We start from the raw sequence: 26,704 nt of genomic DNA, 5'->3' as shown, positions 1-26,704 counted from the left end.
CAAGGGCTCGGCCAGGCCAGTCGGAATGATCAAACGATGCAGCGTCGTTTGTTGGTTATGCAGCTTTTGGCTCCAGAGCGCCGGTTTGCTATGGCGTCAGGGACCTAAAGCATCTCATGCTGCCCGCACTAAACCCATGTTTTGCTGATCTTGTCATTTCGCTGGCTGCTTGATTGGATTCTGTACAGAACTAACATAGCGGTCAGTATTATTGAATGCTATGTCCTGGAAGATGTAAAAAAAGGACGCAGTCATGGTTCTGCCCGCGCTGTAGATGGTTTTACATATTGCCATTTACTCCGGGTCCATGGAGTGCCGTTCATGGCCAACCTTTTTTTTTATTTTTATTTTTTTTATTTTTAAGTCCTTACTACACAGCTAAGCAACTGGCGACTTAGCCTCGGCGACAACCTGCGTAAACTCTCCATTTTCGACCATTTCCGTGATAATGTCGAGACCGCCCAAGAGTTCGCCCTTGAAGAACACCATTGGGAACGTAGGCCAGTCGACATGGGTCTTCAAGCCTTGGCGGATGTCATCATCTTCCAAGATGTCAAAAGAATCATAGGTCACACCCTGGTCAGCCAGCAGAGCGACCAATTTCCTATGAACCAGGTTCGCATTGGAGCAGAAGGAGGCGTTAGACATGTACAATGAGCGCTGCGAAATGCTTTTGTAGGATGCAGATAGTAGAAATTGCAGGACACAAATCATAGGAAGTGCAACTCACTTTGAAAATCCGCAGCGTGGGGTCTCTGGGCTACCCTTGATAAAAATCATCAGAGGTGCCTTGTTGATCAATTCATCCATGCGCGTCTTGAGATCCTTTTCTGCTGGAACCAAGGCCTGAAACTCGCCCGTTGCGACCATCTCCTTGACAACATCCAGACCTCCCACGAATTCACCTTTGACATAGACCTATATTTTTCCAAGTAGCACATGAATTGATTAGGTTTTCAATATCCAACTCTGTAGCTCATTTGGCGCCACAAAGCGAATAATGTACCTGAGGAAATGTTGGCCAGTCTGAGAATGTCTTCATGGCCTGCCGAACCTCATCATCAGCCAGAATGTTGAAGGAGCTGAATCGGATATTTTGGGCGGTCAAAATCTCCAACAGCTGACGTGAGAACTGGCATCGGGGCGCAGTGGGTGTTCCTTTGATAAAGGCCATGACGCTGGAGCTACTGGTCAATTCCTTGAGTCTAGCGTTCATCTCCTCAGGCGACAAAGTTGGTGGAGCAACTGAAGGGGAGCCAGCGCTGCCGACAGCTGCGGCAGAGGGGTGAGATAACGATGCGGTGGTCGAGCTCGACTTTGAGTACTTTGCAATTGTCTTTGAAAGTTCAGGGGCATTAGCACCCTCGACACGATCGACAACCTTGCCTTCCTGTATGAATGACAGCGGTTATAGTATTATGGTGTGTATATTGAGGTCAGCGTTTGTTCAAACTACAGCGCAACCAACAATCGACTCAATAGTGAAATCGTTTTCTTAACAGTACCTTGACAAGGACAAAGCTGGGAACAGCGGCAATTTCGTACTCTTCAGAGATGTCGGGGAACTTTTCAGCCTCAATCTAAAAGGTGATCAATGAAAGCAAACAAAAATGAGCATTCACATTTCTCATTCGTAAGGGGCGATCAAGGATTTCTGACGCACATGTTAGTACCTTGATGAATCTGATGGAGGTATTCTTGGTGGCAAGCTCCTCAAAGACCTCGTTCATCTGGGCACAAGGAGGTGCCCATGAGGCCCAAAAGTTCAGAGCATAGACAGTAGAGGAAGAGGGGTTGAAGACGCTGGCAAAGTCTTCGTCGCTGGTGAGGACGGTGTAGTTTGACGAGGCCATTGCTGCACTGCAATAGAGAGAGTGTTGGAGTGTTTGGAGGGTGGTAGCAAGAGGAGAAAGAAGGAGGCCCAGGAACGGAAGATTGACAAAGAAAAGAAGAAAAAAAGTGGATCGCTTCGCAGCTTTGTAATCTGTCAAAGGAAACCTAAATTGCGTCAAGTGGGTCATCTCACCCGCTATCAGATCCTAGATGTCCCACCCGATTTCGCTGTGATCTACCCCCGCTGACTACCAAACCTGTTCCAATGGAGAGTAGTCTGCGCTTGTGGATCACTGTATTCTATCCGCTCCTGCTGATCCACCACTTTTACAGCACTGCAATCGAATACAAATCACAATCACTGAATACGAGCTAAGTGCTTTGCAAAGTGTTTTTGTTTTATTTTACAAGAGCCAGGTATAGCGAGGCAAAGGAAACGTTGACCGCCTGCATTCCCGGAGGATTAAACAGTAAGTGTGCGAACAAACAGTGGGTAGCGAAAGATTGGTTCTATACATATAACAGAGAATGATAAAGAAATGAAAAGAGTCGACGGATGCAGGGACCAGGCAGCGACGTTTGCTTCGAGAGGGGGAGCTGATCGAGGCGGAGCATATTTATCCGCCGAAACCGTAGAGGGTACGGCCCTGGCGCTTGAGGGCATAGACGACATCGAGCGAGGTGACGGTCTTACGCTTGGCGTGCTCAGTGTAGGTGACGGCATCACGGATGACGTTCTCGAGGAAGACCTTGAGGACAGAGCGGGTCTCCTCATAGATGAGACCGGAGATACGCTTGACACCACCACGACGGGCGAGACGACGGATGGCGGGCTTGGTAATACCCTGGATGTTGTCACGAAGAATCTTGCGGTGACGCTTGGCGCCACCCTTTCCGAGACCCTTTCCTCCCTTGCCGCGGCCAGACATGATATTCGAGTTGTTTTGTTTGGGTGAAAGTGGGGAGAAAGTTGGAGAGAGCGAAGACGTGAAAGAAGACGAAGAAACGAGAAGGAGCAGAAGAAAAGAGTGCGACTGGGAGGAACTCCTTTTAAAGGTAAATCAGCCGTCTCTAATTTTGGTCCTAAATTCGAATTTTCAAAAATAAGGAAAGTTCAGACTCCCAAAAAAATTTTTTTGAGAGAGAGATAGAAAACGTGTCAGCAAGAAAGTTAAGTTAAAATAGAGCAGGCCCCCTCAATTGCAAGGTGCTGTATCGCGCGCCTCTACCTCCCATAAATGCATGAACGCGCTTCTAGAACAGCCGACAAGACTTTTCCTGCAGTTAAAGACATTTTTCAATTTCCCAAAACAAAAGCAAAAACAAAAGAGTTGTCACCAAAGCAAACACACAGACGCGTTTTTTTTTTTTGGGTCTCTTGCACCATAGACGCGACTCTATTTTTTTTTGTCTTTCTCGTTGGTATAAAACGTTCCTTTGTACTTTTTCCGCCCCAAGCTCCTTTCTCTCCTTCTGTTTCTCGTTCATCTCAAACCCCGAATCACCTTTCTCTCGTCAACTTCATTCTCATTAACAACAACAGCAACAATGGCTCGTACTAAGCAGACCGCCCGCAAGTCCACCGGAGGAAAGGCTCCCCGTAAGCAGCTCGCCACCAAGGCTGCTCGCAAGTCCGCCCCCGCCACCGGAGGTGTCAAGAAGCCCCATCGTTACCGCCCCGGTACCGTCGCCCTCCGTGAGATCCGTCGCTACCAAAAGTCGACTGAGCTCTTGATCCGCAAGTTGCCCTTCCAGCGTCTCGTCCGTGAGATCGCCCAGGACTTTAAGACTGATCTCCGCTTCCAGTCCTCGGCCATCGGTGCCCTCCAGGAGGCTTCGGAGGCCTACCTTGTCTCCCTTTTCGAAGATACCAACTTGGCTGCTATCCATGCCAAGCGTGTCACCATCCAGCCCAAGGACATCCATTTGGCTCGCCGTCTCCGTGGAGAGCGCACCTAAATGGTCTCATGCTTTTTAGTTTTTCTCTTTTCAATTGTCTTTATAATCCCATTCTCTGTAACATTAATCCTCCACCACTGTAGTCTTTTTTCTTTTTGTTGTGGATGTGTTATTGCTTGTACAAAGCTGAAGACATGTTCGGCAGAAATTATAACACGAAAAATAAAGCATAGCATTCATTCACCCCAACAGCGATTGCATTGCCGCTATGTCAGTTAAAAGGAAAGGCAAGGAGAGGAAGAAATGGCGTGTTTGTTGATTATTGCTTCTGTACTGGATGTATGCTCTTTATACGTGAAAGGGCAAGTAACAGAAACCAACATGCAGTTGAATTACAAAAACTTCACTTTTGGCTGTCTTGGTCTTTGCTCACATTCACCACTCATCTCTTTCTCCTTCCCGATTCCGCACATCCCTCTCAAGCTCTCTCACTACCACTACCATGTCCACTACCTGCGACATCGACCCTAACCTTGTCGAAAAAATCGAAGCCTTCCGCTTCGCCAAGAGATCGCAAGGGAACGCAGCCCTCATCTGTACGTGTCTCCTTGTCCATCGTGGTCAGTCGTATGCGTCACAGACGCGACCTAATCATTTCGTCGTTGTTTGTCTTCGCGTCGCTGGAACATAGGCAAGATTGACAAGAACAAGCTGCTTATCGAAGAGGATGAGGAGCAGGACTCTTTAACCATCGAGGACCTTGCAGACTTGCTGCCGGAGAGCACTCCACGCTACGTCGTGCTGAGTTTTGAGGTGAGCACATTAATCGTGTTCCTTCGCTATTCACGTCGCAACCCCAGTATTCATTGCCAGGCATGGGTTTATTCTGGCCAATGATTCCATCCAATTGATATCCAATTGATCTCTCGTATACCCGCACAGTTAAAGCATGACGACGGCCGTCTTTCATATCCCCTGGTCTTCTTGTACTACTCGCCCGCTGGAGTGAAACCAGAGCTGAACATGCTCTATGCTAGCGCAAAGACTCACTTTCAGAACAAGGTCGGCCTTGGAAAGGTGTTCGATGTCCAGGATGCAGAGACGCTGAGCGAAGACTGGTTGCGCTCAAAGTTACTCAAATGATTCTTTTCAATAAAGCACAATGTCGAATGATTGTGGCATGAAGACGACTTGCACGTCTGATTTATTTTGAGAAAAAAAGATGCGCCGATGCACCATTGAACACCATCGCGACTTCAACTGCTCCGTCCTGTCTCTTACGAATCGTTCACCAAAGCGAGAATCATGCTAGTAAAGATGACAACATCGTCAATTAGTACACGCTCAGGTCCAACGTATAATCTGTCAATTCTTGCTCATGATACTTACCGGTAAAGATAGTAGAAGAAGCTGAGGAGGTAAAAGCCGAGCTTAATAAAGCACTCCTTCTTGTGCTGACCCAACGTGCGGAAGATCTCTGTGGCATCGAACATGTGCTTGCCATTCATAATCCTATTGAATACATGATAAAAAAAAAAAGATCAGGCATTGTTTAGCACCTGTCATTGTGGGTTGCTCCAACACAGCCACGTCATCGATCGTCTGCTCATTTTCCCGCGGCGGTAAAGATGCGCACATACTTATTGGCATTGTAAGCGACTAAGGGCAAGTTCCAGGCGGTAGCGATCCACTGTCCACTGATCAGGAATATGAATGTCATGAACGCTTGCACGAACATTTCTGGCAACACAAACTAGTCGCAGAAAAGATAAAGGCAAGTAAAGCGTTTTCAAAGAGTAGTAAGTAGTTACGATCGCGCATCAGTGACCGGCATCCATAGATGGCTTGGTCAATGCTGGGGATAGTTTCCGTACCTGGTTCAGTTTGTTACAGAGCTCGATAGGGTTGATGTAGTCGACCTTAAGAGGCAATAATGAACAGTAGAAAACAGAATGCCATCATCGCGATTGAGAAAACGGTCAGTTTCGTTCCAGTATTAATCATCCTTGGTATCTTATCCAGAGAGGTAAACCCAGCGCGACTAAGACGACAAGGGGGCTCAGAGATGAAGCGCATACCTCGAGGTCACTGATCAAGATGACCTAACATGAGTTGCAGCAACAACAATAGACAAAGAAGCATACGTAGATTAGAAACGCGATTGGCCATGACCAGACGGACTGATTTGATGTTCAAGAGACCACGCACGCGTGTTCAACTTACAAAGAACACCTTGACAAACAAGAGACCGGCACCGACGATGACGCCGAACAAGAAGACCATAGCTTCAGCGGACATTGTGAAAAGAAGGATGTGTATAAAAAAGGGAATAAGGATAGATCAGGAGATGAAGATGGTTTTCTTGTCGCGAGGTCGAGATGATTCTATGAAGTGGATATGATGGACTTGCTTGTCTGGTCAAGTGGGACTGACCAGATCGAACTTGCCCTGTGGCTTATTGGTTCTCGCTCGCCCCCATATGATTTTGCGCCGCCCTCTTGGTCCTGCTTTCTCCCTCTCTTATTTTATCTTTATAAAAATGGTTAGTCACGCGGCTCACCATTCCAGGAAGACTGACTGACGATATCCGGAGGGCGCCACCAGCACCACATGGATCTGTTCAAGGACACATGCGGCAACCATCCATCCATCCTATCATCCATCGCTATGCTCAACAACGACCAGTGATACCCATGCATGATCGTTTCCCCACGACGTACCATCGACTAGTTACCAATACTATCTAGTCTCTGTTCAATCTGGATTCAGTACCTCTTTCAGCACTTGCCATGAAACCGAATGGCTATTCACTCAACCAAGGATGAACCCTGACACGCTCCAACTCTATTCTATGCACCCCTAGCCTACCCGTCTGCATCACAACCGCAAGAAGAGAGGTAATCAACGTTTACTAGACTTCAGCCAACTTTGATCTCGTACACCTCATACTGACCTTTTGGCTGTTCGTGTTTATCTTTAGGTCACGTCTCTGCCGGTCACGGTCGTGTTGGTGAGTGTCTTCATGCCATTGTACAGGAAACGGGAGACCAACGTTCTCAGCGAACACTCGGGAACAGCTTTTATGGACTCAGCGCAAAGGAAACATATAGTGGAGGGAACGTTCATCCGTTGGATCGGTTCAGGGATCAAAAAGAAAGTGTCATCATCGGCTAGGGCTGACTAGATCGCGTAATGGAATCAACTCAACCGACCCTCTGAAGGACGATGCACTGTCGGCCTGAAGAGAAAGCAGAGAGAAACAGGGGCAGAGTGAAAACTGTGTTTGCAGAAGGTGCCTTGGTCGTCTTCATTGCAGCCTAAGGGGACTATTTTATACAAGGCCAGGATATGCCGCCGCTGTTAACTTTGTCATGGATCGGCGTTGCGATAATCATTGCGTTGGGTTGGCTGGACTGTGAGAGCCTTGATCGCTGCACCACGGATTACCTGCACAGCATTTTCAATTGCTATAGCATATCGATCTCTGGAAGGCTATAGCAGTGCAAAGTGAGAAATATCAGGATACGCAGACAGGATACGCAGACAGGATACGGCAGTCGAGAGTAGTGGAAAAGTCGGTGCAAGTGCCTCGATATATAACGCACGGCACCATTCTCCTGTCAATAAGTACGATATCACAGCTTGACAAGATATTGACCAGCCGCATCCTTTTATTATTGTGTGTTCAGGCAAGCACCGCAAGCATCCCGGAGGTCGTGGTCTTGCTGGTGGTCAGCACCACCACCGTATCAACATGGACAAGTACCATCCCGGATACTTCGGTAAGGTCGGTATGCGTCGCTTCCACTTGACTCGCAACGGCCAGCACCGCCCCATTGTCAACTTGGACACTCTCTGGACCCTCGTCTCCGAGCAGACTCGCAAGAACGCTGTCAAGAACACTGAGGTTGTCCCCGTCATTGACACTCTCCGTGCTGGATACGGCAAGGTCCTTGCCAAGGGTCGTCTCCCCGAGCAGCCCGTCATTGTCAAGGCCCGCTTTGTCTCTCGCGCTGCCGAGCAGAAGATCAAGGCTGTTGGTGGTGCCGTTCAGTTGGTTGCTTAAACATAAAGTCGGCTTTCATGTCTTTAGCTGCCTTCAAACAGGTTGTAATAAAAACATTTAAAAAAAATCAATAGTGGTGCGAAGATAACGTTTACAGCGATACATGGCTATCCTAGCGCACAGGCCAACTGCTTGCCAGGTCGGTTCCAGAATGTAAAACAAAGGCCAACATTGAATTTTAACAATTTTACTTAGGAGCCAGACCGGATGCAGTCAAGACCATGTATCTTTCATGAGAAGATGCTATCCATATATACGCAGAGTTTTTGCAATGTTTTTTAATGTTTCTACAGAAAGAAAGCAGGCTATGATGTACAATTTGGGTTGTTGAGGTGAGGTTTGACCGGCGCTGGATACTAATCTCAAGGCGTATTAATCAGGAGCGTCCGTCCAGTGTATATGAGCGTGGGTAAAGAGGTAATTATAGAAGACTTCAAAGATAATGAAAAAGGATGAATAGATGGAGCAAAGCGAAGATCGTGCCTCCTTGGTTCCTGTGTATCCGACTCGTTCTTTCTTTACTTGGACGAGGTGTACTTAGTGACGGCCTTGGTTCCCTCAGAGACGGCGTGCTTGGCGAGCTCACCGGGGAGAATGAGACGGACGGCGGTCTGGATCTCGCGCGAGGAGATGGTGGAGCGCTTGTTGTAGGCGGCGAGCTTGGAGGCCTCACCAGCGATGCGCTCGAAGATGTCGTTGACGAAGGAGTTGAGAATGGACATGGCCTTGTTGGAGATACCGGTGTCGGGGTGGACCTGCTTCAAGACCTTGTAGATGTAGGAGGAGTAGGTCTCGGAGCGGGCCTTCTTGCGTCCCTTGCCACCCTCGGACTTAGTCTTGCGCTCCTTCTTCTCAGACGAAGCAGCGGTCTTGGCGGGGGCCTTGCCTCCGGTGGAGGGCTTCTTCTCGGCGGCGGGCTTTGGTGGCATGTTTGATAATTTGAAGAGGGAGGTTGAGATTGGGAGAGTGAAGATGACGAACGAACGATAGGTATCGATGACAGTTAGAGACAATCGGATCCAGAAGAGTGGAAAAGAAGGAAAGAGGAAAAGAAAGAAAAGAGAGAAAAAAGAAGCCGGGGTGGAGAGAAGAGCTTCGACAGTTTTATACGAGAAACCATCGGCCTGTGCTAATATTTTAGCGCAGTACGAAGGTGGAAAATAAGGAGATAAGGGAATGAGGATAAGAGGAATAAAAAAAAAAATTCCAAAAAAAATTAATTTTGGACAGGACGCGACAAAAGGACGCGGCGAGGGTGTGTAATTGGCTAATGAGTTAAGTAAAAATGGGAGGGCATTCCCTAATTGCACGGACGCGTCTTTTTGGTTTCCTCGAAATTCATTTTTGAAAATAAAAAATGGCTTGCCACCAAAATTCACCTTTCCCTCTTTTGCTCTTTCTAATTCGCCGCAAACACGAACAGCGGACTCCTTTGATTTACATATAAACAGCACAACCCAACCCAACCCCCGTCTTTCTTTTCTCTCTTTTTCCGTTCCACTCTCTTTCCTTTCTTTCTCTTCCCCACTCACACTCCCTTCACTTTTCTGGTTCGACTTTGATCACCAAACAACAACAACAATCTTCTCATCTTCCCAACAACAGCAACTCATTCACAATGTCTGGTGGTAAATCTGGTGGCAAGTCCGCTTCGGCTCCCAAGAACTCGACCTCGCGCTCGTCCAAGGCCGGTCTTCAGTTCCCCGTCGGTCGTATTCACCGTCACCTCCGTAAGGGCAACTATGCCCAGCGTGTCGGTGCTGGTGCCCCCGTCTACCTTGCTGCCGTCCTCGAGTACTTGGCCGCTGAAATTCTCGAGTTGGCCGGCAACGCTGCCCGCGACAACAAGAAGTCCCGTATCATTCCCCGTCATCTTCAGCTCGCCATCCGCAACGACGAGGAGTTGAACAAGTTGCTCGGACACGTCACCATCGCCCAGGGTGGTGTTCTTCCCAACATCCACGACTCCCTCTTGCCCAAGAAGACCAAGAAGGGTGGTGTTGCCTCCCAGGAGCTGTAAAGGAAAAGAAAACATTCAAGGACAACAAAAAACAGCTAAACCGGCAGCACTGGATCGAGTCAACGACAGCGCCAAACAACACCTGTTTTTTCTCGAATCTTATTGTTTTATTACCATCCTCTTTTTTCTTCGTTCTCTGAACTTGTATTTCATACCTTAAACCCTCTTGCAACCAGGCCTCATCGTACCTCTATTTTATTCTCTTGCGGCTATGTATCATTAAATGAAACACTAAAAAATCAATTGCAATTGTAATCCAATGCTTGTGCCTATGTCCATGTCAATTACGATATAAAAACGGTACTCTTGTCTGCTCTGCAGTTCGATATGCATGGTCCTGATTATATCCCATCTCCGTAAATCCAATACTTAATGGGTATAAACGTCACTTTTTTCTCGTTGGATATAGCGAGTAGCGAACGCGCTATTCGCCATTCAACTTCCCTCTTTCCGATCACATCTCCATCTATCCATCTACTCACCACCCTTCACTTCACACCCGCCCTTGCGCCCTCAGCTGTGAGACTAAACTATCTCAGCCCCCCTTTCCTGTCCCTCATAACTGCGCAAGGTATCTGTCAGAACACACGCGCTGACACAGAGGTGACCGAGTTTGATGTCCTTTAGCAATGGCAGTTTGTAGCCTAATCTCGCTCCCATGGCTTTCTGCGATATAGGGATCAAATCAATTGGACATTCGGACCAGGACAGACCGACGTTATACCTTACTGCCAGCAACAGTCAGTCAGTACTAGCGCGGGGGAAACATACCCAGTGTGTCATCATGGACACCAAGAAGCGACCCAACGAAGATAGCCTGAAACCAGGACCAGAGTCATCATCCTTGGCAGGACTCGCAGAAGGCTTGGTCAGCATGGATACAGGAAAGACGGGCCACGCAATATCAACACTGATGGATGTGGATGCTGCCAATAGGGAGTCCTCCTCAGCCCTCACAACCCCGGCACCAAATGCAACGGCAGTGTCTTCAGACGCTTTACAGCCATCAAATGAAGCCAACAAAAGAATCAAACTGACGATTGACGCCGATAAATCTGGAGCAGAGTACTCGCCTTCGCTGGACGTGGCCGATCCCTCCGAAGAATCAAAAGGGCTCGCAGAGTGGGTCGAGAAAATGGATGACGATGACAATAAGGAGAAGAGTAAGGATATCGCCATCAAGAGTGCTTCGATCTTATGGTTCATTCCTGATAAGTTCGTGATGACCATTTTATTAATCGGACGATCTTCACCTTCGCCTGAACGTTACAAGCAGACGATGTGGAGTCAGCAGCCGAGCCAGTACTGCCATCAACAAAAGCCGTTTCAGCAGCAGTCAGTCAAGGTATTTTTTCAAATCAAGAACCATATCAGAACTATGCTATGAAAACAACCTTTGGCAAAGAACGGTCATGACCCATTTCCTCTTTTGTCGATCTAGATGGCGAGATGTCAAAGTCCGAGGCCAACGCTGATGCTGCGACAACTTTGCCTAACCCTAGCACCACTCCGAGTCACAATCTTGTACACGCGCTCGTAACAGCAGAGGCAGCACCTAGCGCTTCTGAACTCACAGGATCCATCCTGGCGGTGGCCTCCCTCTCAGAGCCACTTGTGACGACACTGGAGACACTTGAGACTGGGATTCAGACAGTAGATAGCAAGGCTGTCTCGCAGCCAACAGAGGCCGCGACCATTCCAGCCGACAATTCTCCATTGTCTTTGATATCAACAAGTGTGACGAAGGACTCTGAGGCCCTGACGGCTATTAATGACAAGACTGGAACGCAGGAACAGACACAGGACGTAAATGAGGAATCTATTACTCAGAGCACAAAAGAAGATGCCATACCAAATGCCCCTAATGGCGCTGACCCTTCAGAGAAAGAGTCAAACCAGTCTTCATCCGAGAATCGGCAACACAGTCAAGCGGAGCGACCCCAGAGTCCTACCGCAGGCCGGACACCACCAGAGCATACTCTACCTCCCCTCAGTTCCCTCTCGACTACACCGGCCTTGTCGGATCCACTGCAGAACACCAGACCATCACGGAGTACCATGTCTGTTTCTGCGCTTCTTCTTAACAACGACGACGATAGTGAGCAGGAGCAAGAGCGTGAGAGACGCATGTCGAGAAACATTTTCGATCAGTTTGAAATACCCCACCCGGACTCCTCATCGATCACGTCAATATCCACCATACAGAAGGTACCGCAATCATCTACGCCATCTATTCCCCCTCCGCAGCGGCATTCACCGGCACTCTCATCACCCTCGGCTACACAGGCCCAATTGGCGACGTCGGGACAGGCAGCGCCGCCATCGATTTCACCGCGCCCAACAGGAGCCGCCGGAAATGCACTTCGCAGTCGCGATCAAGTGGATAGTCAGCCGATGAACCAGAATCAAGCGGGATTCAACCGCGCAGTAACAGAGAACAATCAATCTTCAGGACGCAGACAGGATCCAACCAGAGCAACGCCTAGCAAGGACTACCCGGCGGATGAGGTCATGGAGTCTGGTGGCATAGGATTATTTGGCAGCCAACGTCATCGCCTGGCCTCACCAGTCGGCGTCCGACCGCTGCAGGAACCGATCAACGGGCTGGGCGGTGCTGGACCTGTTAATGGCAAGCTGCCTGGGTTGGTATCTGTTACGAGCATAGCCTCAACCCATATACATGATCCTCATGGTCATCCTGGGTCTTCATATAGGGGTGAGAGTTCGCATGGGCTCATGGCTGGGCGATCAAGTCCCTACTCAGCGGGACAGCACGCAACCGCTTCTCATCCACCGACAGTCAATGGTCACCTGCACTATCCATCCACAGGTCATACTGGACACCATTCAGGCATAGCTCCAGCAGCCCCTATAGCTTCCATGACATCCGCATCTACTTCAGCTTTGGCTCAGCATCCGCGTTTGATCGTCAAAAACGACCCCAGCCTTACAAAGAGCGACCGTCCTGAGTTCTTCTTGGGTACGTAGCATGCGCATCACTTAAGCGCGCTGTGCTATTCGCCGTAATGCTACTAGCCTACACTAGGTGTACGTGATGGCTTACTCTATCTTTATTTTCTGACATGCATTCTCTACCTTGACTATAGGTTATTATCGCTATGAACCCTCGCTGCTTCTGCCAGACATGCAAGGCAAGGAGAATTCGCTGCTTGAAGTCCGCATTGCGTCCTCATATCTGACATATGATAATATCAAAGTGAAGAGGCGCGAGATTTGGGGCACAGACATATATACAGATGACTCTGACGTTGTTGCGAGTACGTATCGAATCGGCTGCTCCACTCACATTTTGGATTTGCGTTTGGCTCACGGAGACATACTAATCACACCTTGATGTATTTGTGCACGTTGATAGTGTTAATCCATGGAGGACTCTTTATACCGCCCATCAGCGCACAGAGTACAGAGGAGGATTCTATTCGTCCTACAGGTCAACAGCACAACTTTGCGCCCGACCCAATCAAACACATTTGCCCTGGCTTCGACCTTGCTGTTACGCTACGTATTTTGCCCAAACTGGTTAAATACCAGGGATCGATCCGTAACCGCATCAAAAGTCGCACCTGGAGCACCGGGCATGATGGAGTTAGTTTCAAGATCGAGTCCATCCGGAAGATGTGTCCTGGTGAGGCACTGAACCGAGGTCGTAGTCAGAGTAAGCAACGTATGAAGGAATATAATCAGGAACGCCTGCGTGTTTTAGCCAACATCCACGACGAAACTACGGAGAGCCTGCAAAACGAGAAAGCTATGCGCACAGCCACTTTTGAATTTACGCATCAAGGAGACCCATGGTAAGTAATCGTCGTCCTCTCTCACGGGAGCAACATGCGTAGAGTTCTCATTTGCACTATGCTGATAAGCCATATGTTATGCTTTTTTTTTCTTTTTTTTTCTGTGAAGTTTCAAGTATTCACCGGAGCTGGTCATGGACCGGCACGATGGGCTTTCGCGCAAATGGACAAGTTGGAGGCTGAAAAATGAAGTTCTGATACTGGAGAACGACGAGGAGCGCTATGAGATTTCGCTGCAGCACCAAGCAGGGACAGATGCCAGGCGATTTGATCAGTACCGCTTTGCTGTCATTTCTGGTCGGACGTCGCTTTCAAGCTGGAGTAAGGCGACCTATCCTTTAGATTTCGGAAACCTGGCAGAAGTGCTGTACGAGGACCTAGATTGGCAGGATTTTGAATGGGTCGAGCGCGGTGTAGTAGTCCAGCCAAGCCAAAGGGTCAAAGGTGATCACACTCGGAGCGGCTTCAGCTCTTTGATGGAGGGTATCGAGCCCACCAACCACAGGTCCAAAGATGCTGCGGACGAAAGCGCTCGGGCCATGGAGGTTGGGGATAATGGAATCAGTGGCGAAGAATCAGATGGAGCACGGAAAGCGAAGATGGCCCTTGATTCTGCTAACGCAGGGTCATCCGAGCCTGGTGCTCAAAAAGGACAGCAAGATGGAGTGTTTTGCGTCGTGAGTCGACTGTTTTGGCGGCCCAGGACAGAACAACGCTTACCAAGGCCGTCCAGTATAGGGTCGTCGATGCAGAATGAGAGTAAGACGGAAAGGACAGCGGTCTCTGAGACATCGTCCTCCACCACTGTTAACGCACATAGTGAGCCTTGGCGCACCGCACCCGGTGAAGCTGCAAGAGGAAATGCTACGGGACAGGTTACTGCTGCGGCTGGCGGAAGTATCGAGCCTGCACCTGGATCTACGCCTTCATTCCCAGCTCCCATCGCGACCACTGTGCAACAACCTCCTAGTCAGCAAGCTACAGCCCCATCGGGTTTTAATGTGAACACGATGGATGTGGATATGATGACGAGAGTTACGAAGTCAACTGTACCAGAACCGCAACAGCCATCAGGCGACTCAAGCACGAAAGAAGCAAAGACCCCAGCAACAGCATCCGTTTCAGAAGACAGGCAGGCCGAACGCGAGGAGGGCGAACTGGAGGAGGGCGAGATAGCATCAGACTAGGGATGCAAATAATGAGCGTGTTTTAGCTAGAGTACTAAACAATTGCTGGTCTGGTCACTTGGCACTGTATCGGTTACCATACATTTCGTTAATGGAGACCTTGAAATTGCAAGCGGGCCAGTTAGCGGGCATTGGCATTCAACGCGAAGTTGTGCCGGTATCTAGGCAACGGGAGGAAGATGACTCCCAGTTCAATTTTATGTAGACTTCGCTAGTGGTCGTATTACATTTTTATTTCGGACAAACGTGTTTGAGGTCACTGGCGTACAAACCTTGCGTTGGTGCAGGAGACGCGTCTTCAGCAACTATGCGGGCCTCTGACTGGAACAAGCATCTCAATAGATGGGAGTGAGTGGACTGCGCGATGCAGTTCTCGTCAAAGGCTGCTGTCTCCTAACCACTGCTTCTTGACTTGGAGGGCAGTGGGGACGGAAACTCTTCCGGAACGCTGCAATGCCCTGCTGAATCGCGGCAGCAATGGTCCTTTCTTGGCTCTTGATCAAATGCGTCAAGATGCAAGAATGATTTGCAAGGGTCCAGTCACAACGATCCCTGCGTTTCGTTTATCCTGTTCATCCTCATCTCCATGGATCCTGCGAACTGTTCCAGTTGGACTGCTGCTATCCATGGACGTACATCACCCCACCCAGGCTTGTGGCGCCTGTATTGAGCCCCGGTGGCATGGCGAAATGTTGAGGGGAGTATCGCGTTGATGTATACAGCGATGGAGTTACTGACGAGGACGGAGAGACGGAGAGGAAGAAGGCGCTATGTCTGCTGCGGAAAGAGGTGCTAGAGTCGATGTAGACGAAGGTGCTGTAGGACGTTGTTGCGTCCTCTTGCAATAGTTGTTGTAGTGCCTCACTACGGGTGACCTCAACTGTAGTGCGTCGCCACAGACACACACATACACCATGTTACACGTCGGGTCTCTTTGGATACGGATTGTCGTATATTCACCAGCGTCAGCGCCATACATAAGCTGTATACGTTCATTCAAGTGTGCGTTAAAACCTAAAACATTTTAATAAGTCCATTTATATCATACGGATGTGGGGGCTTGGCCCTTCATCTCTTTCTCACTGATATTCTTCAACCCGTCTTCTTGCGCACGAAAGAAGCAGCAGCTTCATTGTGGCAGCCTGTTATATTCTTCTGTCGAAATGTGAGTGTTACAGGAGAAAGGTTCTGGAACCCTAAACCGTAGGTAGTGAATGGATGGGAGAAGGCAAAGAGTGAATGGGTTCTCTGTCCCTCGCGAGATTCATATTATATGCGCAGCAAAGTGTAGCACAGGAAAGCAGAGAGCTGTCCGTCATGATGTTTTCCACGTGTTTCATCTAGTCAACCTGATTAACGTAGTAATGCTTGATAAAAAGGAATAGCCAACTGCTGGAGGCCAACTGACGGGACCTTCGTGTTGAGCGGATGCCATGGGCGCTCGCTCAATATGCGAATCCTTCCACCTTGAATTTAGCGACGCCCGGCACCATGTCCAAGTAGTGTGACATAAGGCGACTCATGTTCGAATAGGTACGTCGTTCAATATCCTTGATACCATGGTTTGGATTATTGGTATGGCGTGCTTCAGTGCCACTATGATGGCGGGTCGAATTGTCGGTGAGAACTCCCGCAACTCTAATAACTGAGCTTCACCCCTGTAGTGAGCCGAAGAGGTAACTGCCGTGTATAGTCGCTGCCAACACATAAATGACGTTTGCGCTAGCCTTCGTTGTTATCGAGGTTCGGTTCTCTCCCATCAGAACGCTACGATTGTACAAAAGAACAGCGAGGTATCATTAACATAATTGGTTGATGTTATGTTCCGTGATACCAACAGCGGCATTGCTTTGCATTACTTACCAGAGCTTGAAGAAATAGAACGCAAGGCCTCCGACTGGACACGCTCTCGACGTCCTTATTTCGAATGGTAACTGCCATGAGCCCCTTGCCATCACGGCTTGTTTTCCCTTGCAGGATTGTTGGGCCGATACCCAGGATATATTGTCCGCCCTGGTTGGCCCTGTGACCGAAGGCAGCGGGTTGAATATCTGGTAGCGTCGCCTTTCTCATGCTTTCGCCTCAAAAGGGCCAGCTCGCGATGACATGATCTCGTGATTGCATTGACCTCCCAGTGTCGTGTAGTTGTGACTCCAGCCCTACTTCACCGTCCCCCTCATTTTATGTAGCTCCTCGCTCTGATCAGTGCAAAGTGCCCTGATTTCCATTGCTACCTTCATGAGTCCCAGTTTTTGTTTGTAGCCCTCTATGAGCGTTACGGCACCTGAAGACCTTGGATGTGATTCATGAGCCATTCCCGGGAGACTCTTTTGGCGGTTATAAAGATCACAGGCGGCCTCGAGATTCATATCATCGGTCCCACATAGATGGGCTTAGCGTTTTTATAGCATTCAAAGTCGAGACGAGCTACGACTCCTTTGTTCCTGGACTTTGCTCACAGCGGGAGCATAGCATCTGGTGATTTAGAATCGTCATTCGGTAAGCTCGACTCCAATGTCAGGTTCTCGTTCATGAATAGCAGGAACTTGCTGGCCCTCACGACAAAGCCTTGCCCGTATTCTTTGCTAGTACACCGCCTCTAGAAGAATGGAGATTGTCAAAATGTTTAAGCCGACCAGGGCAAAGAATGATTATAGCGTGGTCCGCTTATGAAGCCGTAATTACGACCCAAAGATCCTGGTATCGAGTGTAGGACTTCCGCATTCTAGCAGTCAACTGTGCATGATGCCGATTCTGAACTTGCAATTGAACGTCGTTCTTCTGAAGACTTAAACGATTGGCTCACTCCTGCTGTTTCTGGATAGCTCTGGGGAGGATGTCCATTTGTGAATACGCTATTCGCGCTCGTGTAGTCAGATATTTAATTGGCTCCTGCCGCTGACTAGATTTTTTCTTTCGCGCGCGAATACCTCTTGCTAGCCGCTGTTCTAGTTATACTATCCTATGCGGCACTGGGAGAGTTATTTGGAGAGATTGCTTGGGACTCGCATTATTCGCGGTATTGTTAGAAAGAGCTTTGTATATTGGTCTCCTTGTGGCACCAGCAACCATGGTTTGAATAGCGGGAGCACTATAGATTCGTTTCTAAAAGATGTCCAATAGCATTATGTTCTATTCTACTCACTTCTTACGCAAGAGCAGGTGTAAGGTGGACAAGAAGTTAATAGGATAGATATTGGCGGAGCAAAATCCATTTGGTCAGACCTGACTTGTTCGGCGGTAGTGGGGGCAGCAGTAGCGCGAATAGAATTTGAACTGCCTTCACCGTTCTCGCAGCTGTGGTGTCCCTCGGAGCTCATGATGTCCAGGTCCTGGAATACCGATGTTATATAAGGTCAATGGGTATAGTCAATGGGTCAATGGTGGAAAAGAGGGCAGTTCGTGTTGATGGAAGGTATTAGTGAAGATGTACCTGAGCCATACAAGGACCGTATCAAGCCTACCTCTCATATATTTTCTTAGTCTAAAGTAATTTAATTTTCACCATAAAGAGATTAAGGTTGACCAGTGCAGTGAGAGCGGGGGCTGTGCTTGTTGGCCAAAGCGCGGTCTGTTAGGCGCCTGACACCATGGTACATTTGTTTTCTCACACGCGCCTTCACTACGGCCAACTAAGCACTTCTCAATCCTTTCTAGATCGACACCTCTGCTCCTCGCACTCGCGCCACCAAGCTCCCTGCAGCGCATTATATTCCAACACTTGCTCTCACACCCTCGCCTACTGTGTATACTGTTGTTTCACCGGTCAATTTTTCCCTCGCAAAAAAAAAAGGCACTGTTCATGTTTCTATCCAATACTAAGCAATTTTTCGTATCTTTTATGCTGTGTTGTTATCATCCCCTCGTCTTAGACATAATAGCTTTGTTCTCAGCTTTTGATGACTTTATTAAAACCAATGCGACCGACAACGTATCCGGTGGTTCATAATAACTTTTCAAACCGCATAGCGATATTTCATTCAAACTCCTACTCTATCAAATTTCGATGGTAGGATAGAGGCTTGCCATGATTTTAACAAGTATCGGGGAATTGGAGCTCTATTTCGGAGAGGAGGACTGGGAAACGGCTACTACATCAAAGAAAGGAGCATATAACACGTGGAGTCCTCTCAGAGTTGATGGTAAACCAAGGTTCTGGAAGAAGCGAATCAAACGTAGGGTTAGGCCGAAAAAGCGGGAAAGTCGCGCTACACCAAGACTAATGACAAGACAGAGGACGACCCAAGATGTCTTAAAGAGAGTAAGGATGAGTTACAGTGGATTCCAAAATTATCCGGATGCCTCTAATTTTGTAATTGTAGCCGCTATCACTCGGCAAGCAGGAACGCTAGAAGGCCATCCTTTTTCAGGACTGTTTGCAAGTCAATAGCGGACATAGTAGCGACGTTTAATATGAGTAGGGGAAGTTGCAGTCATCCAGACAGTTTTGCAAGCCACTGCAGCTAGGCACACTTCTCTAAGCGCAATGACTTGGTATTGGCGTTGGGTTCTGAGCGGGCTCTAATGCTATGCTGAACACTGACTAGATCAATAATATATTGATTGCCAGAGGTGTGATTCAACCAAGTTTGCAGTAGAAATCTGCACACTCCGCTACCGATTACGCTGTCAACAGGGGAATGTCAATATTGCAAATGTGATGATATTCGGTAATATATGTTATCATGCAAATACTTGGCAAGAAATACCCTATATTCATGTTTATTGACCCGTCTCGGCTTTACGCGCTGTGGGTTTTGTAGAAAAGTTTCTTAACTTCATTCCTCTAGAGTATGTCTACGGACGCTTATGTTATGGATTTAGATATGTTGATGCGCGTGTTTGCTACTCTTGTCCTGAGTCACAAGGACCATTATGTCGCTGATATGAATCAAGACACCATCGACCATTGTGATCGTACCTTTCGTAGTGATACGATGACCGTTAGGGTCACTATGGCTAGAATAGTAGGTGTGGCATATGATGACTACATGGCGGTTTATAGCTTGCCATGATTCTTATTCGAGATGAGCAGGAGATCCCTCGTATCAATGGACTTATTATATAGATAGCTTGCAATATCTCCATCAAGGTGCCAGTAGTTGTATATCTGGAAAGTAGTGATTCTCACGCTCTGCACAATGGCTATCGAAAATCGATGTAGAAAATATAGAAGACTATCCACTTTTTGTTTGATTGACCACTTGAAGGCACTTGGTGGCATAATTGCAAAATACAAGACCGCCGAAAGTGTCATCTGCAAGGCGGCTGCGGCTGTCTGTAACGACGTTGCCGGAAAAGCTGAACATCCGCTCAGATGCAACAGAAGCTGCAGGTATGGCAAGATATTTTCGAGCTAACTTTGCCATCAATGGGAAAGCATGCAGGTTATCTCTCCATTAATGAAGAGGGTCAACCATTGTGTCTTTCAGATCAACATCAAAGTAACAACCGAGCCCACTAAGGGACCCGCCGCCACTAAACCCATCTATCTCTTTCTGCTATTGTCGCCGCTTGAGAAGCTTGTATAGCCCAGATAAATCATCTTGTCCTTCTTCTTGGTCAGGTGTCTGTTCATGTTGCACTTGGGGCTGTTCGGCGCGACTTGCTTGAACTCTTCACGAAGCTTTCCTTTGATCGATTTGAAACGCTCTTCGTCCTCCAGAAACCACAGGGTGTTGAATGTTGGATGGAGTGCGGATGCCAGAAGATACGCGTCAGAAATCAGAGGACGTGTCTCCATTTTTGCAATGAACTCTAGCCAGAACTGGTTCAATGCATCAAAATGAGGGATATCCTCCTTTTCCAGTTCATTCAGTAATCCCACCACCCGTGGTGCAACATAAGCAGCAAGACCACTCGAAGTGGAGCTGAAGACTAGAGTCATGTCTTCAAATGGCTGAAGGATGCTGACCAATTGCTCCAATTGATCCCATTCCCATGTCTTCAGCCGCATCTTTGTGAGTTTATCCTCAGCTGCTTGTCCAGCTGCGGAGGATTTACCGTAAACTGCAGAGATTCAATGGTCACCTTGAGTTTCAGGAGCCGCTGGAGCATCAGCAGTGTGCTGTTCCATCGTATCACAACGCCCATGATCACAATCACTGGAGGGACATCGCGGTTGATCAATTCTTGCTCTTGCTGTAATGCCTGGGCCATCTTGGGACTAATGTGGAAAAGAGTGGCACTTTATCGTCAATTCCTGAAGCTCTGTAGAGCTTGTCAATGCAAACTTCTCACAGTTGTGTAAACCATGTACGACGCAAGGGAAACGAGGCATGCCAAGGATCTCGGTGGTCTTCTGCATGACTGGCGCACTGTTTGTGGTAGCTGAAGTAATGGCTTCCTGGATGTTCCAATTAGCAGGACCAATGATCCCTCCTAGAGATAGATAAAATGATCAACTATAGTGCCACGTTTCATGAAGAATTCAAACAAGGCACAGTGTTTGAGAGAAATCCTAATGACTTACTAATAAGTCGAGCTGTGGCAGATATTGTATGAGGATATGGTTGTGGTATCATCTCCAGAGTACACTCAAGTGCATTGAAGTCGTTGTCAATCCAGTGGAGAGTTATATCCAAGTAAGGCTTGTTGGAGCGGCTGCTCCAGCTATCGGCTGTAATGCATCCAAAAAGGAGGGTTTGAACGCGATGCATCGCTAATTCTCATCGAATAGTAGCTGCACTAGGGAGTCTCGCTAGGGGTTACCATGACCCAAGAGCTCTCGAAGGACACTGGAGTCCAGTGTAGTGAATAGAAGCATATCCGTGATGATCATTTCACACTTAGCTTCAGACAGGGGTAGATTGGCTTTTTTTTTGTTTGGACTATGGTAGTTGAGGATGCCTTGTCCTTCCCCTCGACTGCAAGGAATATTGCGCGGTGGCGACCTCTGAATTGTGATGTCAAGGGGGTAGCGGAAGACAACACCGAGAAATGAGAGGTATATCCTGGTTGAAGACAGAAAAGGCGCCAAGATCGTTCATTATTGTGAAAAGTGCAACGAGCCTCCAGATGGCCATTCCAAAGGCCTATTGCCATGAAGGCTGGATCAGTCCACGTTGCAAGTGTAAGAAACATGCTGTGGACTATGATTGGAACTGCTGTCGGCAAGTTAATTGGGTCTGGCTTTGATGGCTGGCTCACAGATGACGCCGGAGTCACTGTTGATGGCTGACTAGAAGCCGTCCATACAAAGGATGATTCTGGGCTTGCCGCGCTCTCAAAGGTATGAACCCATTCTCGCCATCCGAGTACAAAGACATGATGTAGAGGGAGGCTAAAGAAAGAACTGCTGCTATCATGTTTCCCTACTATCCTACACTTAAAAAAAAGTTGTCCCTGTCCATGGGAAAAAGTAGCTCACTCTACTACCATTCATATGTGAAATTCACCGGTGAAAAGATCTCAAAAAAATTGTTCATCACGGTTAACCGTTCACTGGTGGGAATCACTAGTCTGTATGTGCCTGGAGAAGTGATAAGTGCGGTGTCTTATTTTTTCATGTAGTAGTCTCCATGAATATATTCAAGATCTGTCTGTCTCTAGGTGTTTCGCAACAGAAAGCAGCCTGCCTGAGTTATGCCGGCTGTCGCAAGCATGAGCTGTTTGCAGTCAGTCGGGCAAAGAAGTTCTTGGATGTTTTATGCTCGTAGAGAACATGACCGGTGTAGACTCTACGACGCGTCGTAATAAGGACCGCTTGGTGGACATCGTGCCGCATATAATAAAAAAGAATATGGAAGTTTTAGCAAATCTTATTTGGCCGCGTGCGTCCGGGAAAGAATAGGCGATTGGTGGGGCTGCAAAGACTGGGATGATCTGGGCCAGAAGTATATTCACGAAAACACATTTAGGCTTCCTCGACAACTTCAAGACGTACTGATGAAGAGGTCGGCGGAAGTAGGAGGTCCAGATAGATGCGGGAGGTTCTGATGTCAGAGCTGGTTATTGGAGGTAAGGTTTCCATGGATTGTCGTTATCTTCTCTTTTCACTGGGGCTCGCACCGATTTACAATCCATCGTTTACCATTTGTGCCATGTATACATCGTGTTGGCTTGTGCTGGGGTACAGAATAAAGCAATGTTATAATACTCTTGAAATGGAAGGCAGCACGACTCGACTTGTCCCCATCTCTTTTGGCGCTTCACGAGCTTTTATTCCGAGTAATAGATGCCAAATCGATCATTCATATTCTAACAGTCTGATGCTATCCTTTTAGACGCCTACTGTACATCTTATTGGTGTGTACGGTCGCGCTAACGAAGAGCGCAACAAAGAGAGATGTCCGTATAGGCATCAGGGATTTCAATTCGAAGGGTCATGGGCCAACGGAGGTGATGATTAGGGTGAGCTACTGAACTTTCCACTATAAAGATGTTGATCATATGAGAGCAAGGTATTCCTAGACGCATCGTACTGGAAAATATCAGAAAAAATAAAATCGGTTGAATACTAGGTCCATAATACACGGATGGTTATCAATGAAGATTTGGAGCGAATAAAACGGGTTGTACACTCTGTTACCGGCAACGGCAATGGGGTCAGTGAGAGGAAGAGCACCAGTGCTAGCGCGAGCATTGTTGGCGCGTTTCGTGGGCCTTAATTTTTACTTTGCCCAGCAGCCTTGCCCAGTCTGATCTGGACGTTGATTCTCTTATCCTGCATACTTCTGCTCCTGTCCCAACTTCTGAAGGCAACACTTGTGGCGCATTCATCATAACGTTGAAGGTATTATTAGTTTCTGAAAGCTTTATGAATCTTTCGGCCTTTCTGCACACACCTACACCATACCTCTGTATGCATACCATCATCATCATGCTCCCCGACACCGCCCAAACATCATCGGAACCTTCGTTACCAAGAAAAAGCAGCAGTCTAAGGGCCAAAGATTGAGTGTCGAACTAACGCACAAAAAAGTAGAAGTATTGTCTTATGCAGCATTTGTGTAAATGTTGTTCCTGCTCGTCCGGTACTGCGCCTGGGTGCAATGTTATCATATGGTCCGCGTCTCTGCAGGCACCGTTTATGTATATCTTTATTGAATTTATTGAATGCTGCTATTTCTTGAGTCTTTTTGGCGCCCCCAACCCAGATTCCTTGAAGCATCGCCGAATTGTTGAAGTAGAGACAGGTTGTGGAAGCAATCGGCAACCTTTTTTCTGAACATCATAAGCTCTCCTGAGGAGACCGCGCTTTATATTGACTTCGAGATATTCCACTGTTTTGGCTGAGACCTTTCTGGGACGTCCTCCCTGTTACTTGCGTGTTCTCCTTGTGTTTGGAATGGACTCTGCTGGCAGAAGCACCTCAGACCACCACTTACTGCCGAAACTGATAAAAATATTAATTTTTGGGAATGAGGCAGCTTCGTCCTCTCCCACTTATTTCAAACTTTCGCTTGTTGAAAACTCTTGGTGTTATCACTACCCGTGAAACAGTCTTGTGGCTTCCTTGGCCTTGGCTTGAGGAATTGGCTTCATGCTTGGTGGAGTTGCAGGAGAAGGCAAAGCTAACGTACTTCTGAACTGAAAAATAGAAAAATGGTAGAATAGCAGCCATTCTCAAAGCTTTTGGTTTTTTTTTTTTTTGCGAAATCAATGACTACAAGTACATCAGGACTCACTTCCGTTTTCGCTAATAGAAAAAAGAACACAGGCTAACAGACGTGCTTGGACGACGCAGAAATGTCCGAGGAGCACAAAGCAAGGCACTTCGGCCAGCTCTTCGTGCCTATTGGCTGAACGACCGATCCCACAGATCCTTCTTCCTTTACTAGCGCATAAAGCGCTGTCATCAGAGTTCGCAGGATATGACTAGCTTAACTGCTCTCAGAGCGTACATAGGAGATATCTGGTGCCAATGAAAATTGCAGAACGTTCGACTATTCCACGCTCACCTTGTCTACGTTAAGATATTATAGTGCCGATCTGGCACTCTGCGCTTGGATGTTTTAGTACTTCCCTTTTCGCTCACGAGGGACGTATGCTGGACATGTACTCGCGTCATGGCTTCTGAGCGCACTTCAAAAAGCACCACTCTTACCAAACGTACATGGCTTGAGGCGTAGTCTAAGAGCAGACGGCATGATAGCTCCAGCAATTGGAAGTCCATTATGAATGAATATTCATTTTTGATTTATTCCCTCTACTGTGCACATTTGCCTCTCACTGCCAATTGGACAGATGTCTCTCTACAAGATTCTGACCTTATATTGTATATTCTCAGCTATCCCTGCACAAAATTCCTAGGGACATCTGATACAGACCAGAACGTTCCCAACTCTAGTTGCAGCATCCATTTCCGAGTTTGTTGCCGCTTCTATCCTCCACTACCAGAGTGTTGGGATTCTGCGTTTGGTTAGTCTGGGTGTCGATCATGCGCTTCTTGATGTCCCTGTTGGCGGTGAGGTAATGAGCAGCAACAAGGAGTGCAAAGTACGCGTGCACAAAAAAACAGAACATCATTAGATAATGGCTTCGCAACACGGCAGTAAAGGAAGAATGCTCGGTGCATAGCAATTCCTTGCTTAGCTATGAATCCTTACCTGGCAAGGGAGAAAAATGCCTCCTCGACACAGATGTTGGACTTAGCACTTGTCTCCAAAAACTTGATTCCAAATTCATCCGCAAGGGCCTGACCCTGATCCTTGGAAATCACCTACAGGGATTATTAGAGTACACAGTACACGGTACACGGTACAGGAATGAGTATTGTAACGCCAGCAGGATTCAGCGGCAATCCGACCTTGGCTTCGTCAGAGGGACACATGGAGCAGTACCTTCTTATCGGGCATATCGCACTTGTTTCCAATCAAGATCTTGTTGACCCCCTCGCTGGCGTGCTGTTCAATGTTTGAGAACCAGTTACGAATGTCTGGCGTGGGAAGAATAGGCGCGAGATATGATGAGCTCTGGCATTCTTTGCTCATTTGTTCGCGTTGTCTGAAGAAAGTACACTGCGCAATCCAAGAAACATACTGCTAAAGGAGCGCTCGTCCGTGACATCGTAGACCAGAAGGATGCCCATAGCTCCGCGATAGTAAGCTGTTATCAAGAACAAAAGATACAGCAGAGTATAGTCAGGGTCAAGAGTCGAATAGGCAGTGACAGAAATGCCCGAGAAAGCAGCACAGCTCTTGAAAAGAAAATCCTCAGTCCTGTTCAGTGTCAAAAAGAATCGAAGAATCACAGTCTGTACCTGTGGTAATGGTGCGGAAGCGCTCCTGGCCTATTATGGAGTCAAACCAATTCAGAAAGCAGATAGTCAGAGTCTTTTGTCGAGCAGTTGATGCGACATCCAGATATAATGAGGTACAACGTACCAGCGGTGTCCCAGATCTGAAGTTTGATGCGCTTGCCATCCAGCTCGATGGTACGAATCTTGAAGTCAATACCAATGGTGGTGATGAAGGAGGGCGTAAACGAATCATCAGAGAAACGCAACAGCAGGCAGGACTTGCCAACACCTAACAGACAGAGAAAAAGATGATGAACACAATATGGATGAGTGTGTTTGAGGCCATACCAGCCCCTCACTTTTTTGTTTTTTCTATTATCGCGCCTACTGACGCGCACAGGAGCAATATTCTCGGCAGGTGTGCAAGGTCAAGATCTAGTGTAGAGTGAGTCCAGTATTAAGTGCTTGGTACTTACCAGAGTCGCCAATCAACAGCAGCTTGATGAGATAATCGTAAGAGGCACTCTTTGGGGTCGACATGGTGAATGTTTTTTATGGTGAAGATGGGCGAAGAGTACGTCTGTGGAACAGGAAGAGTGGGCGAGGAAGAGATACAGTGAGAGATAAGAAATAAAAAAGGGAAGAAAAAAGGCACAGGTGAGTGGGTGAGAACAGAGAAGTAAAGAGCACCGCAAGGTGTGA

General features: G+C 47.7%; 13 protein-coding genes across 13 annotated transcripts; 6 read left to right on the top strand and 7 right to left on the bottom strand.

Moving 5' to 3' along the window:
- Window positions 1–263: 263 nt before the first annotated feature.
- BC939DRAFT_138083 (thioredoxin-like protein) lies at window positions 264–927 on the bottom strand. Its single transcript, XM_051550126.1, has one exon. The coding sequence runs from the start codon at window positions 712–714 to the stop codon at window positions 379–381; it is 336 nt and encodes a 111-aa protein (XP_051412770.1). The 5' UTR covers window positions 715–927; the 3' UTR covers window positions 264–378.
- Window positions 727–1,853, bottom strand: BC939DRAFT_483940 (putative thioredoxin-like protein; the record flags this gene model as incomplete). The annotated part of the gene is made up of 4 exons (XM_051559222.1): window positions 727–918; window positions 1,007–1,390; window positions 1,506–1,580; window positions 1,674–1,853. The coding sequence occupies 4 exons, from the start codon at window positions 1,851–1,853 to the stop codon at window positions 727–729; spliced, it is 831 nt and encodes a 276-aa protein (XP_051412769.1).
- A 597-nt stretch (window positions 1,854–2,450) lies between these two features.
- BC939DRAFT_483939 (histone-fold-containing protein) lies at window positions 2,451–2,762 on the bottom strand (the record flags this gene model as incomplete). Its single annotated transcript, XM_051559221.1, has 1 exon — window positions 2,451–2,762. The coding sequence occupies one exon, from the start codon at window positions 2,760–2,762 to the stop codon at window positions 2,451–2,453; it is 312 nt and encodes a 103-aa protein (XP_051412768.1).
- A 928-nt stretch (window positions 2,763–3,690) lies between these two features.
- On the top strand, window positions 3,691–4,028 carry BC939DRAFT_449656 (uncharacterized protein). The gene has a single exon (XM_051555413.1). It carries the CDS (start codon window positions 3,793–3,795, stop codon window positions 4,009–4,011), a length of 219 nt encoding a protein of 72 aa, XP_051412767.1. The 5' UTR covers window positions 3,691–3,792; the 3' UTR covers window positions 4,012–4,028.
- A 99-nt stretch (window positions 4,029–4,127) lies between these two features.
- BC939DRAFT_449654 (glia maturation factor gamma-like protein) lies at window positions 4,128–4,925 on the top strand. Its single transcript, XM_051555412.1, has 3 exons — window positions 4,128–4,328; window positions 4,424–4,545; window positions 4,675–4,925. Exons 1-3 carry the CDS (start codon window positions 4,235–4,237, stop codon window positions 4,873–4,875), a joined length of 417 nt encoding a protein of 138 aa, XP_051412766.1. The 5' UTR covers window positions 4,128–4,234; the 3' UTR covers window positions 4,876–4,925.
- On the bottom strand, window positions 4,926–6,143 carry BC939DRAFT_449651 (cornichon). The gene is made up of 6 exons (XM_051555411.1): window positions 5,956–6,143; window positions 5,811–5,834; window positions 5,607–5,651; window positions 5,373–5,485; window positions 5,122–5,244; window positions 4,926–5,040 (listed from the first exon to the last, which is right to left on the bottom strand). The coding sequence occupies exons 1-6, from the start codon at window positions 6,028–6,030 to the stop codon at window positions 5,010–5,012; spliced, it is 411 nt and encodes a 136-aa protein (XP_051412765.1). The 5' UTR covers window positions 6,031–6,143; the 3' UTR covers window positions 4,926–5,009.
- Window positions 6,144–6,260: 117 nt separating this feature from the next.
- BC939DRAFT_410414 (putative 60S ribosomal protein L27A) lies at window positions 6,261–7,799 on the top strand (the record flags this gene model as incomplete). The annotated part of the gene is made up of 4 exons (XM_051552919.1): window positions 6,261–6,274; window positions 6,596–6,629; window positions 6,713–6,742; window positions 7,422–7,799. Exons 1-4 carry the CDS (start codon window positions 6,272–6,274, stop codon window positions 7,796–7,798), a joined length of 444 nt encoding a protein of 147 aa, XP_051412764.1. The 5' UTR covers window positions 6,261–6,271.
- Window positions 7,800–8,074: 275 nt separating this feature from the next.
- Window positions 8,075–8,914, bottom strand: BC939DRAFT_449648 (histone-fold-containing protein). Its single transcript, XM_051555410.1, has 2 exons — window positions 8,315–8,914; window positions 8,075–8,118 (listed from the first exon to the last, which is right to left on the bottom strand). The coding sequence occupies exon 1, from the start codon at window positions 8,725–8,727 to the stop codon at window positions 8,317–8,319; it is 411 nt and encodes a 136-aa protein (XP_051412763.1). The 5' UTR covers window positions 8,728–8,914; the 3' UTR covers window positions 8,075–8,118; window positions 8,315–8,316.
- Window positions 8,915–9,470: 556 nt separating this feature from the next.
- BC939DRAFT_410408 (histone-fold-containing protein) lies at window positions 9,471–10,069 on the top strand (the record flags this gene model as incomplete). The annotated part of the gene is made up of 1 exon (XM_051552918.1): window positions 9,471–10,069. A coding segment is annotated over one exon (348 nt), but the record flags the coding sequence as incomplete, so codon positions are not given.
- Window positions 10,070–10,266: 197 nt separating this feature from the next.
- Window positions 10,267–14,046, top strand: BC939DRAFT_137972 (histone deacetylation protein Rxt3-domain-containing protein). Its single transcript, XM_051550125.1, has 7 exons — window positions 10,267–10,389; window positions 10,496–10,981; window positions 11,095–11,163; window positions 11,260–12,798; window positions 12,926–13,096; window positions 13,195–13,633; window positions 13,750–14,046. The coding sequence occupies exons 2-7, from the start codon at window positions 10,603–10,605 to the stop codon at window positions 13,814–13,816; spliced, it is 2,664 nt and encodes an 887-aa protein (XP_051412761.1). The 5' UTR covers window positions 10,267–10,389; window positions 10,496–10,602; the 3' UTR covers window positions 13,817–14,046.
- BC939DRAFT_137969 (uncharacterized protein) lies at window positions 13,648–14,908 on the top strand. Its single transcript, XM_051550124.1, has one exon. It carries the CDS (start codon window positions 13,768–13,770, stop codon window positions 14,818–14,820), a length of 1,053 nt encoding a protein of 350 aa, XP_051412760.1. The 5' UTR covers window positions 13,648–13,767; the 3' UTR covers window positions 14,821–14,908.
- Window positions 14,909–20,308: 5,400 nt separating this feature from the next.
- BC939DRAFT_502614 (ribonuclease H-like domain-containing protein) lies at window positions 20,309–21,601 on the bottom strand (the record flags this gene model as incomplete). The annotated part of the gene is made up of 5 exons (XM_051560294.1): window positions 20,309–20,719; window positions 20,824–20,979; window positions 21,080–21,201; window positions 21,293–21,439; window positions 21,532–21,601. 5 exons carry the CDS (start codon window positions 21,599–21,601, stop codon window positions 20,309–20,311), a joined length of 906 nt encoding a protein of 301 aa, XP_051412759.1.
- Window positions 21,602–25,107: 3,506 nt separating this feature from the next.
- BC939DRAFT_483935 (RAB/GTPase protein) lies at window positions 25,108–26,542 on the bottom strand (the record flags this gene model as incomplete). The annotated part of the gene is made up of 7 exons (XM_051559220.1): window positions 25,108–25,219; window positions 25,371–25,483; window positions 25,605–25,699; window positions 25,804–25,869; window positions 26,024–26,053; window positions 26,148–26,291; window positions 26,479–26,542. 7 exons carry the CDS (start codon window positions 26,540–26,542, stop codon window positions 25,108–25,110), a joined length of 624 nt encoding a protein of 207 aa, XP_051412758.1.
- Window positions 26,543–26,704: the final 162 nt, after the last annotated feature.

The sequence above is a fragment of the Gamsiella multidivaricata genome, assembly GCF_025024155.1.
Source record: "Gamsiella multidivaricata strain RSA 2152 chromosome Unknown BC939scaffold_28, whole genome shotgun sequence".
Classification (NCBI taxonomy): domain Eukaryota; kingdom Fungi; phylum Mortierellomycota; class Mortierellomycetes; order Mortierellales; family Mortierellaceae; genus Gamsiella; species Gamsiella multidivaricata.
This window is presented reverse-complemented; position numbering and strand designations above follow the sequence as displayed.

Bases quoted from the DNA above. Each gene is read 5' to 3' on its own strand.
- BC939DRAFT_138083 (XM_051550126.1), bottom strand. From the start codon at position 714: ATGATTTGTGTCCTGCAATTTCTACTATCTGCATCCTACAAAAGCATT.
- BC939DRAFT_449656 (XM_051555413.1), top strand. From the start codon at position 3,793: ATGGTCTCATGCTTTTTAGTTTTTCTCTTTTCAATTGTCTTTATAATC.
- BC939DRAFT_449654 (XM_051555412.1), top strand. From the start codon at position 4,235: ATGTCCACTACCTGCGACATCGACCCTAACCTTGTCGAAAAAATCGAA. The intron at 4,329-4,423 runs GTACGTGTCTCC...GCTGGAACATAG, and splicing joins AGGGAACGCAGCCCTCATCT to GCAAGATTGACAAGAACAAG. The intron at 4,546-4,674 runs GTGAGCACATTA...ATACCCGCACAG, and splicing joins ACGTCGTGCTGAGTTTTGAG to TTAAAGCATGACGACGGCCG.
- BC939DRAFT_449651 (XM_051555411.1), bottom strand. From the start codon at position 6,030: ATGTCCGCTGAAGCTATGGTCTTCTTGTTCGGCGTCATCGTCGGTGCC. The intron at 5,835-5,955 runs GTAAGTTGAACA...AACTCATGTTAG, and splicing joins TGTTTGTCAAGGTGTTCTTT to GTCATCTTGATCAGTGACCT. The intron at 5,041-5,121 runs GTAAGTATCATG...CATCTTTACTAG, and splicing joins TTCTTCTACTATCTTTACCG to CATGATTCTCGCTTTGGTGA.
- BC939DRAFT_449648 (XM_051555410.1), bottom strand. From the start codon at position 8,727: ATGCCACCAAAGCCCGCCGCCGAGAAGAAGCCCTCCACCGGAGGCAAG.
- BC939DRAFT_137972 (XM_051550125.1), top strand. From the start codon at position 10,603: ATGGACACCAAGAAGCGACCCAACGAAGATAGCCTGAAACCAGGACCA. The intron at 13,097-13,194 runs GTACGTATCGAA...GCACGTTGATAG, and splicing joins TGACTCTGACGTTGTTGCGA to TGTTAATCCATGGAGGACTC. The intron at 13,634-13,749 runs GTAAGTAATCGT...TGAAGTTTCAAG, and splicing joins ACGCATCAAGGAGACCCATG to TATTCACCGGAGCTGGTCAT.
- BC939DRAFT_137969 (XM_051550124.1), top strand. From the start codon at position 13,768: ATGGACCGGCACGATGGGCTTTCGCGCAAATGGACAAGTTGGAGGCTG.